The sequence below is a fragment of the Cydia strobilella genome, chromosome Z, assembly GCF_947568885.1.
Source record: "Cydia strobilella chromosome Z, ilCydStro3.1, whole genome shotgun sequence".
Lineage (NCBI taxonomy): Eukaryota > Metazoa > Arthropoda > Insecta > Lepidoptera > Tortricidae > Cydia > Cydia strobilella.
Window position 1 is genome coordinate 35144101 of NC_086068.1, and position 15499 is coordinate 35159599.

At 39.2% G+C, this 15499-nt stretch overlaps 1 protein-coding gene across 1 annotated transcript; it reads right to left on the bottom strand.

Annotated features, from left to right (window-relative positions):
- Nucleotides 1-7692: 7692 nt before the first annotated feature.
- On the bottom strand, nt 7693-9911 carry LOC134753746 (uncharacterized protein K02A2.6-like). The gene is made up of 2 exons (XM_063689683.1): nt 8549-9911; nt 7693-7733 (listed from the first exon to the last, which is right to left on the bottom strand). The coding sequence occupies exons 1-2, from the start codon at nt 9909-9911 to the stop codon at nt 7693-7695; spliced, it is 1404 nt and encodes a 467-aa protein (XP_063545753.1).
- Nucleotides 9912-15499: the final 5588 nt, after the last annotated feature.

Sequence of the window (15499 nt, forward strand, 5' to 3'; positions counted from 1 at the left end):
ATAGTCCTGTCAGTGATGATAGATCGATCCCTATAGAGCGTGGCACGACCATTCTCGAGAACTGGCATAGGTAAATACTTGTAGTACGGTACTTCGCGGTCCACAAGGCCGTATAGAAGAGCAAGTTGCTGGTGAATAATCCTGGCTACGAGATTATGTCTGTGCAAGTACTCGCCGTTAGCAAGATGAGAACAACCGGAAATGATATGCCTGAGTGACTCTCCGGGACGGCGGCATGCCCGACAAATGTCGACCGTACCGTCCTTCAGGATATATTTCCGATAGTTGTTCGTCATCATAACTTCGTCCGCAATTGCACAGGCAAAACCCTCGGTTTCTCCGAAGAGGTCCCCGAATCGTAACCAGTTCACCGACGCGAGCAGATCTACATCGGGTCCCATGAGGGCCTTGTAGAACCGCCCGTGTAGCACCCTACTCTCCCATACCGCCCTGCGGTCCGCAGTACTTTGTACCACAGGTTTGTGCCAGTTCTCGTTTGCCAAGGAGAGCGGCGTGAAGTTCCTGTCCACTGCCACAACATCACGTTGCATCCCACACTCGTTGTTAAGGAAATAATTCCTGAGATTGTACACCTCGCGGTTGTGGAGATCTTTGGCGTTAAGGAAGCCTCGACCTCCACACTTCCGTGGGATGTACAATCTCATAACTGACGAGCGTGGGTGTAGCATACGGTGTGTGGTGAGCAGTAGACGGACCCTCCGATCCAGGGCGTCCAGCTCGGTCTGAGTCCACCTTAGTATGCCAAAGGAGTATATGAGTAGGGGCATTACCCAGGCGTTGAAGGCGCGCACTTTGTTGCCTCCTGACAAAAGACTGTTAAGAACTTTTGTGAGCCGACTGAAAAAGCGCTCCTTCACCGACCGTCTAATACTCTCACCCTCAATACCCAACGACTGTGACATACCAAGGTATTTATAGGTTTTTGATTCAGAGATAGATCTGAAAGACATTGTCTCAGAAAGTTGTAAATTTGTTGAATTTACAACCTCCCCCAGCTGTACATGCATAACCGCACACTTATCGACACCAAATTCCATTCTGATGGCAGTACTGAAAACTTCTGTGTATTTTTAATAGCACCATCAAGTCTTGGTTATTTGGCGCAATTAGTTTGAGGTCATCCATGTACAGAAGGTCAGAAATGACTTCACCCTCTCCGAAGCTGGCAACCTAACCCTGAATCCTTCAGCAGGGTGCTGAGGGGATTCAGAGCTAGGCAGAACCACAGGGGACTCAGACTGTCACCCTGAAATATTCCTCGCTCGATCCTTATAAAGTCCTGCGGGCCAGGGCGGTCATCTCCACCTCCTGGTTGACGAAGGACTGTGATCCACTGCCTCATACACGCACTTAGGAAGGATATTAAAGCTGCATCAAGTTTATACAGCTCCAATACCATTCTCAGCCATGAGTGAGGCACCGAATCATAGGCCTTATTATAGTCAATCCAGGCGGCCGAGAGGCCCCCCCTGTTCCGCCGAACTTGCTGGCATATGGTCATGTCTATGAGGAGGAGCTCTTTAGTACCACGGGACCCAACCCTACATCCATTTTGAGCGGACGCCAAAATGTTGTTAGCGACAATGTGCGCGTTGATTTTTGGTCTCAAAATGGATGTAAGGAGCTTGAGCTATTATTATTATTATTATGTCCGTTTTTGGGTCACAAACTTACGTATTTGTAAGAGACGGACAGACAGACGCACGAGTGATCCTATAAGGGTTCCGTTTTTTCCTTTTGAGGCACGGAACCCTAAAAATGGTTGTTGGTGACCCTTTTTAGGGTTCCGTACCTCAAAAGGAAAGAACGGAACCCTTATAGGATCACTCGTGCGTCTGTCTGTCCGTCTGTCACAGCCTATTTTCTCCGAGACTACTGGACCAATTAAGTTGAAATTTGGTACACATATGTTAGTTTGTGACCCAAAGACGGACATGTATGTTTTGGGGGGTAAATGAGAAAATTAAAAAATAATTTTTTTCAAACTATATCGTGTTATATATCAAATGAAAGAGCTAATTGTGAGAATCTCAAACATATATTTTTTATAATTTTACGATAAACAATTTAGAAGTTATTCAAGAAAATAGAAAAAAAAAACATTCCCCCCCTTTATCTCCGAAACTAGTGGGTCTAAAATTTTGAAAAAAATACACAAAATAGATCTTTACCTATAGATAACAGGAAAACCTATTAGAAATTGTAGTCAAGCGTGAGTCGAACCTAATTACTTAGTTTTTGATCCGACCCCTACGGGTTTTTTCACATAAAAAATACATTGTTTAAATTGTGTAATGTATGGAACCTTTGGAACGCGAGTCCGACTCGCACTTGGCCGGTTTTTAATAAAGTGAATATTTTCGGAAATAATAGCTCCGATAGAAAATAGTAGATTGTTAACCAAGGGATGAAAGGCACCCATTTCTGTCGAGGTAGTTTCACCCGAGTTAAACACTCTACTTTTCATTTCGAATACGAGGAAAGTAAAATACATGTGCATTTAAAAAACTATGGCTATTTGTAAACTTTTCTTGAGGGTAACTACTTTTAATTAACAATTTAGGTAAAAGTATCGTTATTATATAAATTTTATGCAATGAGAAGTTAAATATCAGAATGGAAATTGCGCAACAAATCCATTTAAAATTAAATTTTATTTGCTTATCGTAAAAAAAAATACTACGAAAGTAAAATGCTCTAGTACAGAAACGTATCATTTTCTGCACACTTCTTAGAACAACAACGACCCACTTTCAGAGCATGACAAATGAAAAAAAAATCTATCCCTTTAAATTTTGAACCATGGGTCCAAAAAATCTGAAAAAAATCGTAAAACAAAAGCTTAATATACAGATATACAGATCTTTATTGGTAAAATAAAATACATTTTACAAGTCACTCAATTCTTAAAAATAAAATTATTATTCACAATAATAAGTTGATATAAATGTTACAGCTGTTTTAGTGCACTGCCTTATGGGAAAATAGTTCAGCTCCGGAAACCGCTACCAAATTTTAGTATGTTGTTGGGCATGGTACTGGGTCTCCAAAACTGCCGGGAGACAGCGGCGCCGGCCATCTACTTCAGCGGAATGACGTCATCAAAATGACTCCCGCCTCGTTGCGAATATTGCATTTTGCACCCAAACTATGCATTGCACATACACGTGTGGGGTATTAAACGAAAGCCAATAAAATATTATATATTTCACTAATACACTATATACGAAAATATACAATAGTTTACGAGAAATTTTATAAATAAATAAAAATTATAAAAAAATTTTTTTCGATTATTTGGGTTTTTCAACCAAACCAAAAGTCGGACGTTAAAGCAATGTACTACAAAATTAAAGCTGATGTCTCAATCCATACACTGATATCAAAATCAGACCAAAAATGTGAAAATTATGCATCAAAATCTAGGTATTTGCTAAAACAAATGCATTAAAGTTAAAAAATTCGAAATTGGTCATTTTCAGGATAATCCGCATAAGCTTCTAGTATGTTATTAGCAATATAAAAAGGATCATAAAACTGCTGGGATACAATCTCTATACTGCCTGAGTAACAAATAATGGCGTCATACATGTGACCGCTGCCGAAATTTGCAAAATCTAAATTATAACTATACCATGAGTCATACATACACGTGTGCTATATCAAACGAAAGGTTATTAAATATATTATGATTCGTTAATACATTATTTATAAAAACAATGTATATTTTAGGAGCTACAAACAAAGAAAAACCACTTTTTTGAGAAAAGTTCTTGTATATATATTTTATAGCTCAACTAAAAACGTTATAACAATGTTGCGTCTAATATAAAAGAAACCAGTTATTCAACTATACGTCACAGCTTCAATTTTTAATTTCTGATAAAAACTGTGGAAATTGTACAAAAAAAAACTAAAGCGCGCCAACAATTCTACCCTAATGCGCTTATATTATGCAAAGAATAGTCCATATTATCGGGTATTAAATGAAAGAACATTACATAAAACACATGAAAACGATATTTTGGAGTGGAATTATAATTTATAGATTGAATTTATTTTAATAAATAACCAAAACAACGGTTTCGTTTCGTACCTAATCTGCTCCTTTGAAAGTCGGTTAAAATTTAAGTTTTGTGCACCTGGGCCACAAAGGCGAATGAATTGACGCCTCATTTATCAAAACCAGTTCAGTAGTTCCATGTAAACAATACATTACACGTAGACAGCAAATTCTGCCCATTTCTATTGTCTGGGAGAGGACACTGACTTCTGTAACAGGTTTTTTTACCTAGCTCAGAAGTCAGGGACTTCAACACCTATTTTGTACTTGCTTCTGTCAATATATATATTTTTTAATTTTTTTTTCAAATTCATTTTATAAATTATGATTCCACTCCAAAATGTCGTTTTCATGTATTTTATGTAATGTTCTTTCATTTAAACCCCATAATTAGAACTATTCTTTGCATAATATGAGCGCACTAAGGTAGAATTGTTGGCGCGCTTTAGTTTTTTGGTACAACTTCCACAGTTTTTATCAGAAATTAAAAATTTAAGCTGTGACGTACAGTTGAATAACTGGTTTCTTTTATATTAGACGCAACATTGTTATAACGTTTTTAGTTGAGCTATAATAGTTATTTGTTATACAAGGGTGCAAAGTTGTATTTTACCCGCGAGTGTAGAATTGAAACACGAGCGTAGCGAGTGTTTCAACACACGAGAAGTAAAATACATTTGCGCCCGTGTGTAACACAAAACTTTTCACCTCACTATAGCGAGGAAAGTGCCACATCCGCACGTTAGATCATCTTCATCACTGGAACACTCATTTCTTTACGATATTATAACAGAAAACTCTGGAAGTTGTGTATATTTACGCGAGTCGGTGAGAAAAGGTTTTAAGTAAAAAATTAGTTGACAATGTTGACATTTCTGATGTATGAAATGTCAACGATGCATTTTGAAATTGCATCGACTCAAGTTGTGCATTCAGAATTATATTTAACATCATTATAAAAAAACAAACGTTTCTTATGGAATTTTAAGGTTTATGACTTAAAATCATTAAATAAAGCTAAATTTGGTATTTTTATTAGATTCTCAAACCATTTATTTAATGATAATTAATATCGAACGAACCATTATCATGAGCGTTTTACGTTTTGTTATCTGTCAAGCTACTTAAACACGCTCCATCCAAGGTCAAATTACTTTCCCCACTAGTGGATAAAACGCGTTTTTCCCCGCTTGTATTGAAGGATAAACGACAACTTTCCGAGCTAGTGAGGGGAAAAATATATATACACGAACTTTGCTCAAAAAAAGTTGTTTTTCTTTGTTTGTAGCTCCTAAAATATACATTGTTTTTATAAATAATGTATTAACGAATCATAATATATTTAATAACCTTTAGTTTGATATAGCACACGTGTATGTATGACTCATGGTATAGTTATAATTTAGATTTTGCAAATTTCGGCAGCGGTCCCATGTATGACGCCATTATTTGTTACTCAGGCAGTATAGAGATTGTCTCCCAGCAGTTTTATGATCCTTTTTATATTGCTTATAATAGTTATAATATACTAGAAGCTTATGCGGATTATCCTGAAAATGACCAATTTCGAATTCTTTAACTTTAATGCATTTGTTCTAGCAAATACCTACATTTTGATGCATAATTTTCACGTTTTTGGTCTGATTTTGATTATTTTGATATCAGTGTATGGCTTGAGACATCAGCTTTAATTTTGTAGTACATTGCTTTAACGTCCGACTTTCGGTTTGGTTGAAAAACCCAAATAATGGAAAAAAAATCCTCATTTTTATTTATTTATAAAATTTTTCTTAAACTATTGTATATTTTCGTACATAGTGTATTAGTGAAATATATCATATTTTATTGGCTTTCGTTTAATACCCCACACGTGTATGTGCAATGCATAGTTTGGGTGCAAAATGCAATATTCGCAACGAGGCGGGAGTCATTTTGATGACGTCATTCCGCTGAAGTAGATGGCCGGCGACGCCGTCTCCCGGCAGTTTTGGAGACTCAGTACCATGCCCAACAACATACTAAAATTTGGTAGCGGTTTCCGGATCTGAACTATGTCTTCGACCATTTCCCATAAGGCATAGTACTATTTAGAGGAAGTTACGAGATGGAATCAATGATCATGTCGCATAGACAGCATGAATTCGTCGATCGAGTAGTAAAAGCCTTTTCTACAAGTAACGATTTTAGCTTTATGTTAAATATTGTGTCACTCTTCGATTCTTTTATATCGGTCGGTACTGAGTTATAAAGCTTTGGTCCCATAATATTTAGTGACTTTCGTGAGTTCGCGAGCCTGCATTTAGGAGCGAGTAGAATAGGCAACCTGCGGGCTGGGCCACTACGGGTAGATCCACTGGATTTATGCAAGTGTAGTGTTTGTTCTGACATACATGTATATAGGTATATATACATGCGGTCAGTATAATATATGTATGTATATATACACGCTACACCGTTACCGAGCGTTAATATTTTGTGTTTTTTGTTTGAACAGAGATTGTGCAGCAGGATAGTGAACGGGTTTTACGGGTTAATAAATACTTTTAATGAAAACTACCTATAGCGAACATGAGCCGTTACAGCCGTTTTTGAGTTATTGCAAAAAGTTTTCTCTTCTTAGTAAAAAGACGTACAAAGCGATGCGAAGATTTAGCCAATTCTGACAGAAGGGTAACTACGGAACCCTACACTGAGCATGGCCCGACATGCTCTTGGCCGATTTTTTATGTATACAGTTTTCCCTGTTTTTGGTGTGTTCTCACGTTCAGTTAAAATGACATCTTTCACCAATTCTGATCGTCACTTAAAACATCAAGTTAACTAGTAGTAATTAGGCTCGACAGTTAGGTATAACTGACAGCAAAGAGGATATAATATTATAGAGCGGTACTGTCATAGTAAATTTTGTAACCACAGTAAATTCACTGCCATCTATCGACACACTTTGAAACTAAAAATGAAGAGTTATAAAAATACGATAAAATGTATTTAAATATGGATAAACGATTTTTTTATTTGCATTAATTATTTTTATTATTTTGACCCATGTTCTGTCACTAATATGCGTTAAAATTGCTAAATAACAAACGAAACCGTCAACGCCCTCTATACGAGAGTAGGCCAAAGGTAGTAGCGACATCTGATCGAGAATCAAATGTTCGTGATTTTCGAGGCACGTTTTTTTCTTAGACTGTATCCATCTATTACGGAGTTATATCTATCTTTGCTGACAGTGACAGTAAAAATGTTATATTGTTAAATATATTGACAAAGGTGGGCACAAACAACTGAAGTAGATGGCGCTGAACGGCGTTAGGCTTACTGCTTTATGGTTACTGGTGTCAAACAGCGCCAGAGAACCTAAATAGTTGTCGCATCATGTATGTACGACGCTGCATGTACATGTACACAGTGTACAGGTTCACGTGTCCAATTTGCGACCACGCTATTTGGCGCAATGGAATTGGCCGCTCGAAGTATTTGGCATAATATGCGACAGCATAGCTTGCTCTGACAATTTCTAGAATTGTGTCAATTTTTTGTTTTTTTAATGGAATTTCATAGCCTGGATGCCAGTCCTTTAAGCCAAATCTAATAGAAAAAAGGGTTCAGTTGCCAGCCCCATTGTACGCGTCTTTGTATTCTTTGTCTATGTTAAAATAATGATGGGTTGATTTAGAAATATACATGTATGCTTTTGATGTACAGGTTGTGTTACTTACAATCAGTAGAATCGTTAGTGGCCAGCTTAAAATAATGTTAATTATACAACAACAAATCTTGTAGCTTGAATTTCAATCAATGTTATTATTGTAACAAAATCGTGTTTAGTTATTTTGGTTGAGTTGTCTTAATGAGAATGCATGAGTATGTACCTACATTTTCCCCAATCCTAACTGTAATTGTGTACTGTTACTGATTATACTACTAGTTTTAAATAAAACGAAGCATCATTTATTAATGTGTTTATAGGTAAATGTATGTACATTTAACTGATTTGTAAACACAAGCATATCAACCTCGGTCAATCGAAATCATCGACGTATTTATTTTAATTATCACTTTAATCGCTATTTTAGATTTTTAAATAAAGTTTACTACACGAAGTTAATCAGGATAAATGGAACTTAATACCATAAACGAATATTTATTTATTTTTCGATGTCGCAAGTAAAACATTAAAATTACCTATACGGGCGTTTTAGAATTGAAAACACCATAAGTGTTAGATACGTAGACGTGGTCCCAAGTGAAACAACCGGTAGCTAGTTATGCATTGCTTTATTGTCGTATAGGTATCGTGGTGGGCGCAGCCACGCACACATGCAAGCATACGCTAGATGCATATATATCATCCCTCCACCTATTAAACTATTAATATTTTAACCTAATTTCAAATTAACATTAGTAATATTTTTTTTAAATCTATTTTGGGACGGGGACGCATCACTCTCCGTGTCTCGCCTGTTGGCGGCCTATTGTCGGATTCTGCCTCATGAAACTCTTCCTCGTCTTCGCTGTACTCTTCTTCCTCCACGGGGTGAGTATGGCCTGACTCATTCTGGTGAGGCGATGGCAACATCAACGGTTGAGGCGGCGGCGGCGGCGTTGGCACCGACGGCGGCGGCGGCGTTGGCACCGACGGTGGCAGCTCCGCTCGCGCCAGCGGCGGCGGCGGCGTTGGCACCGACGGTGGCAGCTCCGCTCGCGCCAGCGGCGGCGGCGGCGGCGGCGGCGGCGTTGGCGGCGGCGGCGGCGACGACGAAATAGAAATTGGCGCAGGCGGTGAGTGCGTAAGTCTATCGTGATCGTCATAGTCCCATACATTAGCATCTCCCAGGTAACCTTTATACAATGCTAGTTGGTTTACATGTTTTCGATAACTTATTTGAGAATCCCAGTCTTTAATTAAATACATAACCTTTCCTATTCGCTTTTCTACCGTTCCTTTACTCCACGTAATTTTATTATTGTTTACATTTTTTGTATAGAGTGCAAAGGTGCCAATTGCGAATTGTTTCCGGTTAGTTACATTATTATTATCCTGTGAGCACTGAACATCGGGCTTATCAGACTTTGGAGCCGCAGACGAGGGCAGCGGTGAGGGTGGGGATAACAGATCTATACGTGACCTCATTTTACGTTCGTAGACTAATTGCGCGGGGGAGAACCCAGTGGTAGTGTGTTTCGAATTACGGTAATCAAACAAATATTTTAAAAGTTCCATTTTCGCTTGTTTAACGTTACTGCTCGACATAAGACTAGACCGTATTCCTTTTTTAACTATTTTCACATATGATTCGGCTTGGCCGTTGCTTGCAGCATGGTACGGCGGTGACGTGACATGCTTTATTCCATTAAGGATACAAAAAGATTGAAATTCTTGGGAACAAAAAGCTGTGCCATTGTCCGTTACCAAAGTTAGCGGTATACCGAATCTGGACATAAATTCATACAATTTATCGATAGTGGCGGTGGATGTAGTTGTGTTGGCCATGTCGTACACTTCTGGCCACTTGGAAAACGCATCGACCAGCACTAGGTACATTCGACCATTTATTGGGCCGAGGAAGTCGGCGTGGACACGACTACAAGCTTCCTTAGGCGGTGTCCACGGAACGGGCTTGACTCGGGCTGGCGCTGGTCGCATCTGTATGCAAATATTGCAAGACCCTATCATTCGTTCTACTGCTTCGTCCACGCCCTTAAACCAAAATCTAGACCTAACCTCCGCCTTAGTCTTCACTATACCTAGATGCGATTTATGGAGCTCCGACAACACTTTTTCACGTAACGTGTCTGGAATTACAACCTTATGACCCCTCATAATGCATCCGTTTTCGTATGATAGCTGTGTTCGACATAAGAGATAAGGTTTAATTTGTAAATAGTTAACTTTGTTTGGCCATCCCTCCATTATATATTTACGTACCTTAAGGGGATCCCATGCCCCAATGACCTTCGATCGGAAGCCCTTAGTTTTCTAATGTTTTTTGTAGCTTATCATAATAAAAGCAATCGCTTTAAGCAATATAGTATCCCATATTTACTTCAAAGTTCATTGTTTTCGAGATATTTGGCATCAAAGTTAAACAATTTTAGGCCAAAAAAACTGGTTTTCTGGCCATAACTTTTGGGTTAATTAGTTTAAAATTAAAACCTTAGACACATTTTTAGAGACGTCATGGACGAACCCAAATATGTAGATTTCGTATCTGTAAGATCCTTCACAGCAATCGAGATACGAAACAAGTGTTTTTTTAGATAATGTTTAAAAGAATCATAAATAAATAAGTATTCATTTCTTTCAAAATCCGGTAGACAAAAATAGAGATAAAAGATTGAAGAAACGATAGCCGTTTGTCTTATAATTCTATATGTACTAGTACAAAAGAAGGAGATACGATTCAAAACTTGTCAAAAATCGATGAAAACCTCGGGTAGCCCCTTAACTAAAATAACGTCATTACGGGTTTCTTTGCATACGTCCGAAAAGGTGACAGGCAGACTACCACTTAGAACGAAATGTACATAAGCGGCGCGATCGCACGGTTCCGCGCCGACATCAGCACATTCCTGCGCCGCGCCCCGAGCGCCCGCGCAGGCCGCGCGCTCGTCTGTCGGCGCAGGCCGCGCGCTCGTCTGTCGGCGCAGGTGCCGGCGCCGACAGACGAGCGCGAGACAAAAAATCAGCGCTGTTGTCAGCACTTCGCACATACTCAATGCAATAATTATACGCATTTAAAAATATTGCGTATCTTTGGAGGCGATTTGCTGTCACTTCTGGAATACCCTTATATGGTCCAAAAATCGATACAAGGGGTTTATGGTCTGTGCGAAGGATGAACGGCTCTGATTTTCCATATAAATATTGGTGGAAGCGACGCACACCAAAAATAATAGCAGTAGCTTCCTTTTGAAGCTGTTAGTATCGTGTTTCGGCTACCGACAATGTCCTCAAGGCAAAAGAAATCGGCCTCTCTTGGCCTCCGGGGTCCAGTTGTGATAAAATCGCACCAAGGCCCCGGGGTCCAGCATCGACTGTCAAAAATAGCTTAGCCCCCGGATTGAAGTGAGCCAAAACCTGATCTGATGCCATACATTTTTCTATCTCCATGTAAGCGGTATGGTGTGCATCCTTCCATTGCCAATTAGACCCCTTTTTTAAAAGGTCATAAAGAGGACACAAGATTGACAACGCATTTGGTACAAAGTTCCTGTAATAATTTACTAACCCCAAAAATGATTGGAGCTCGCTAACATTATTCGGAATGGGAGCCTTTACTAATGCTTCGACCTTATCGGGTGACTTATGTAAGCCGTTTTTGTCTATAACATAGCCTAAATAACTAACTTCATCTTTATAGAAATCACACTTTTCTTGTTGTAACGTCAATCCTGCGTCTTGCAACCTATTGAGCACGGCGTTTAACCTGCGCGCGTGCTCGGCGTCGTCGTGGCCCGTGACGAGCACGTCGTCGAGCAAGCACAGCACGCCCTCCATGCCGGCTAGCACGCCCTCCATGGCGCGCTGGAACACGGCCGGCGCGCTGGCGAGACCGAACACCAAACGAGTATACATATATAGTCCCCGAGATGTATTTATGCAAGTGTACGACTGTGACTCATCATCTAAAACAAATTGGTTGTAAGCCATTGATAAGTCGAGATTACTAAATTTAATGCCACCATATAATTTTGCAAATAATTCTTTTGCTGTTGGCAAGGGGTACTGGTCGACTATATCAATTGCTTATTTAAAGTAACAGAATAATCCGCACACAGTCGTACACTGCCATTCCGTTTTAACACTGGGACTATTGGCGAAGCGAAGCATACTCGGCATGATCTACGGGTTTAAAAATGCCTAATTGTACTAGCCGGTCGATTTCTTTGTTTACCTTATCGCGCATTGCAAATACGATCGGCTGCGCTTTAATAAAAACCGGTTTCGCGTTATCTTTGAGTCTCAGTCTGACTTTGTGTTTATTGAAACAGCCTAATGAATTTGAAAATAATCTAGAATTTTTTTTTGTAGCTGTTCAACTGAAGACAATTGGTGACAGTGATTAACTCGGACAAGTTCCAATTGAAAGGCTGATATAAAATCCCTACCTAGAAGAGACACTCCGTCGTCTCGTACGACATGTATGTCTAACGAATGTGTGTAGTCATCGTAGCACACAGGCAACCGCACAACGCCTACACATGCGATGTTATCGCCATTATAAGTAACCAGCCTTCTTCGCAACGGACCCAATGGCACATCTTTAAAGTATAATTTATAAATATCATTTGAAATAACAGTTACGGCGACACCGGTATCTATCTCAAAATTTAATTTTGATCCGCGAACAGTTACAGTGCCTACCATTGGCTCTCCCCGCAAGGAACGTATAGTAAATACCTCACCATCGTCTCCGAAGTCCTCGTCTCCGGCTCCATTGTCTACGTAATTCACTTGATGGACACACCCTACGTAGATGGCCTTTAACGTTACACTTCTTACACACATAATCACTATACTGACACTCCGCGGTCTTGTGGTTGGTATAACCGCATATGGTACACTTAGGCTTTCCTACACGGCTACTCTTTGTAGCGGCCGGTCCCTTGGCACTAGCACTGCGTGAAATCTTTAATAGCGGGTCCCGCGCCGCGGCGCCCGCGGCAGATGCGCCAGCTCCGCTCACGCTGGCGGCGGCAGCTGCACGCGCTGTGCTAACATTCTCGGCGTACTGCACAGCTTTGCTAAGTGTAAGGCCAGCCAAATCTTGCGCGTAGAGCTTTTCTTTTTCGTAACCAACCCTCATTCCCATAATAAAGCGATCGAGTAGCGTTTCTTCCACATTATTGAAGGCACAAAGCGACAAAGCGAAGCACAAAGCCTTCTCGTTGTACCGCTGCGTAGAAATTATGCCTCTCGCTGAACCCAACTTGTTTAGGGTTGAAATGGGTATCCAAACTATTTATGATATCGTCGTAGGGCACCATTGGTACATCCTTTGGTAAAACCAAATCTGCAGCGAGTCTGTACGTACCCTCCGTGAGTGCACTTAGCAAATAGCTCTCCGCTTTGTTTTAGTCGCGTCTGTCACATCGGTGATGTCGTTTGCCACAAACCACTGTGTCAGGCGACTTTTGTATGTCTTCCACTCCTGTCCATTGTGGTCAAAATTCCAAATAATCCAGTCGACATGTTACTTTTTGTTTAAATGTGGGTATTCGTCGCCACTGTTAGATACGTAGACGTGGACACAAGTGAAACAACCGGTAGCTAGTTATGCACTGCTTTATTGTCGTATAGGTATCGTGGTGGGCGCAGCCACGCACACATGCAAGCATACGCTAGACGCATATATATCAATAAGCCTGTGCTTTTTTGTACGTTTATGCTAGGGTTATCCACTTATCACAAGTTCACACAAAAGGTCCACTTTCGTATCGACCCAGTACTCACGTTACGATAGCCGATGATTTAAGACGAAAGGGGACGACCGCCCCGAAACCGCAATTCCATACAAACGTAGTCCCCATTTTCCTCTCTGGATATTAACATTATTGAAAATATTTTTACAAATTTGGTGTATTTTAATCATAGCTATGCCCGACCGTTTAGCATTTAAAAATTGTATGAAACCTGCTATGACTAAAATACATAAAATTCTGTAATATTTATGCAACAAGAGAGGAAAGTTGGTTTTTCTTGCGAGTGTTGATTTTGAGTCCCGAGAAATCGAAAGATTCTATAATTGAATCACGAGCGAAGCGAGAGAAGGACTCGAAAACACGAGATGTAAAATAACTTTGCTCTCGTGTGACACATATAATTTTTCACCTCAGTAGTGAGAACATATTAAAGGTTAAAATGTATTTCGAATTTGTAATAGACCCCGAAGTATGAAGTGGCAGTTCATGGCCTTCACTAAATTAAAAAGCTACTTTGTTTTGTGAAACAAAGTGCGACTTTCCTCACTCCAAGGCACTCCCTGGAGTGAGGAAAGTCGCACTTTCGTCAAATGTCAAATAATTTCAATAAAAGTCATCAGTTGACGTGAAACGAAATAACGTACGTACGACGTAATAGTGCTACAATTGAAAAAAGCCACGCCATTGCTGTTTGATAATGTAAGTACTTTATTTTTAGTTTTATTGTTAATTACTGGATGCAAAAGTATTGCGAAAAGAAATACATCGTGTTATTATAACAAAATGTTAAAATTTGCCAACGCGCCTCTAAAATAATTAAAATTTAACGATTGTAAACAAATATTTAATAAATTTTAGTGACATATTTTTAATGTTCCAGTCCACAGAATCCTGTGCAATAGTAAAGGAACAAATGTTAATGATAAAAATAAGCTTTTGTGGTATGAATAAGCCATTTAATTATGAAAACAAATGTTTTCAAGAAGAAAAATATTTTAGTTAAATCGGTCACAAAGGTACCAGATTGAGTACACATCGTTTCAACTTGAAACTTAAAGTAGTACTAGTAACAATTTTACCAAATTTACATAATGGCGGCATTCTCAAACTTCGACACATCAATGCCTTTTTAACCGACTTTAAGATTTCAAAGGAGGAGATTCTCAATTCGGTTGTATGTTTTTTTTGTTTTTTTTTTTATGTTTGTTACTCCATAACTCCGTCATTTCTGGACCAATTTTGAAAATTCTTTTTTTTAATAAGTATATACATACAGATTGGTCCCGTTTTTGTCAAAAAGCAGTTCTGATGATCGGATCCATGAGGAATCGAGGGAACTCCTCCAATATTAAAGGCATACATATAGTGATTTTTGTTTTTTTATCAACAAATCCAGCATTTCCATTTTAAAAAGTGACATTTGATGAAGTGGAACTGCTGATGATGATCAGAACGGAACTCTTTAATAACGCGTAGTTCACGTTTGGCGATTTGTCCTCTTCGTTATGTTTGTTAAGCAAGTTAGGTTTTCAAGAAACATTTTTGTCAAGTTCAAGTTCTGATGATGGGATCCATGAGGAATCGAGGGAACTCCTCAAATGTGAAAGGCATACATATAGTGATTTTTGTTTTTTTATCAACAAATCCAGCATTTCCATTTTAAAAAGTGACATTTGATGAAGTGGAACTGCTGATGATGATCAGAACGGAACTCTTTAATGACGCATAGTTTACGTTTGGCGATTTGTCCTCTTCTTTATGTTTGTTAAGCTACTTAAGTTTTTAAGACATATTTTTGTCAAGCTCGAGTTCTGATGATGAGACCCACGAGGAACCGAGGGAACTCCTCAAATGTGAAAGGCATACATATAGTGATTTTTGTATTTTCATCAACAAATCCAGCATTTGCATTTAAAAAAGTGACATTTTATGAAGTGGAACTGCTGATGATGATCAGAATGGAACTCTTCAATGACACATAGTTCA

Bases quoted from the DNA above. Each gene is read 5' to 3' on its own strand.
- LOC134753746 (XM_063689683.1), bottom strand. From the start codon at position 9,911: ATGAGGGGTCATAAGGTTGTAATTCCAGACACGTTACGTGAAAAAGTG. The intron at 7,734-8,548 runs GCGAGACACGGA...ATTTTAACATAG, and splicing joins CGACAATAGGCCGCCAACAG to ACAAAGAATACAAAGACGCG.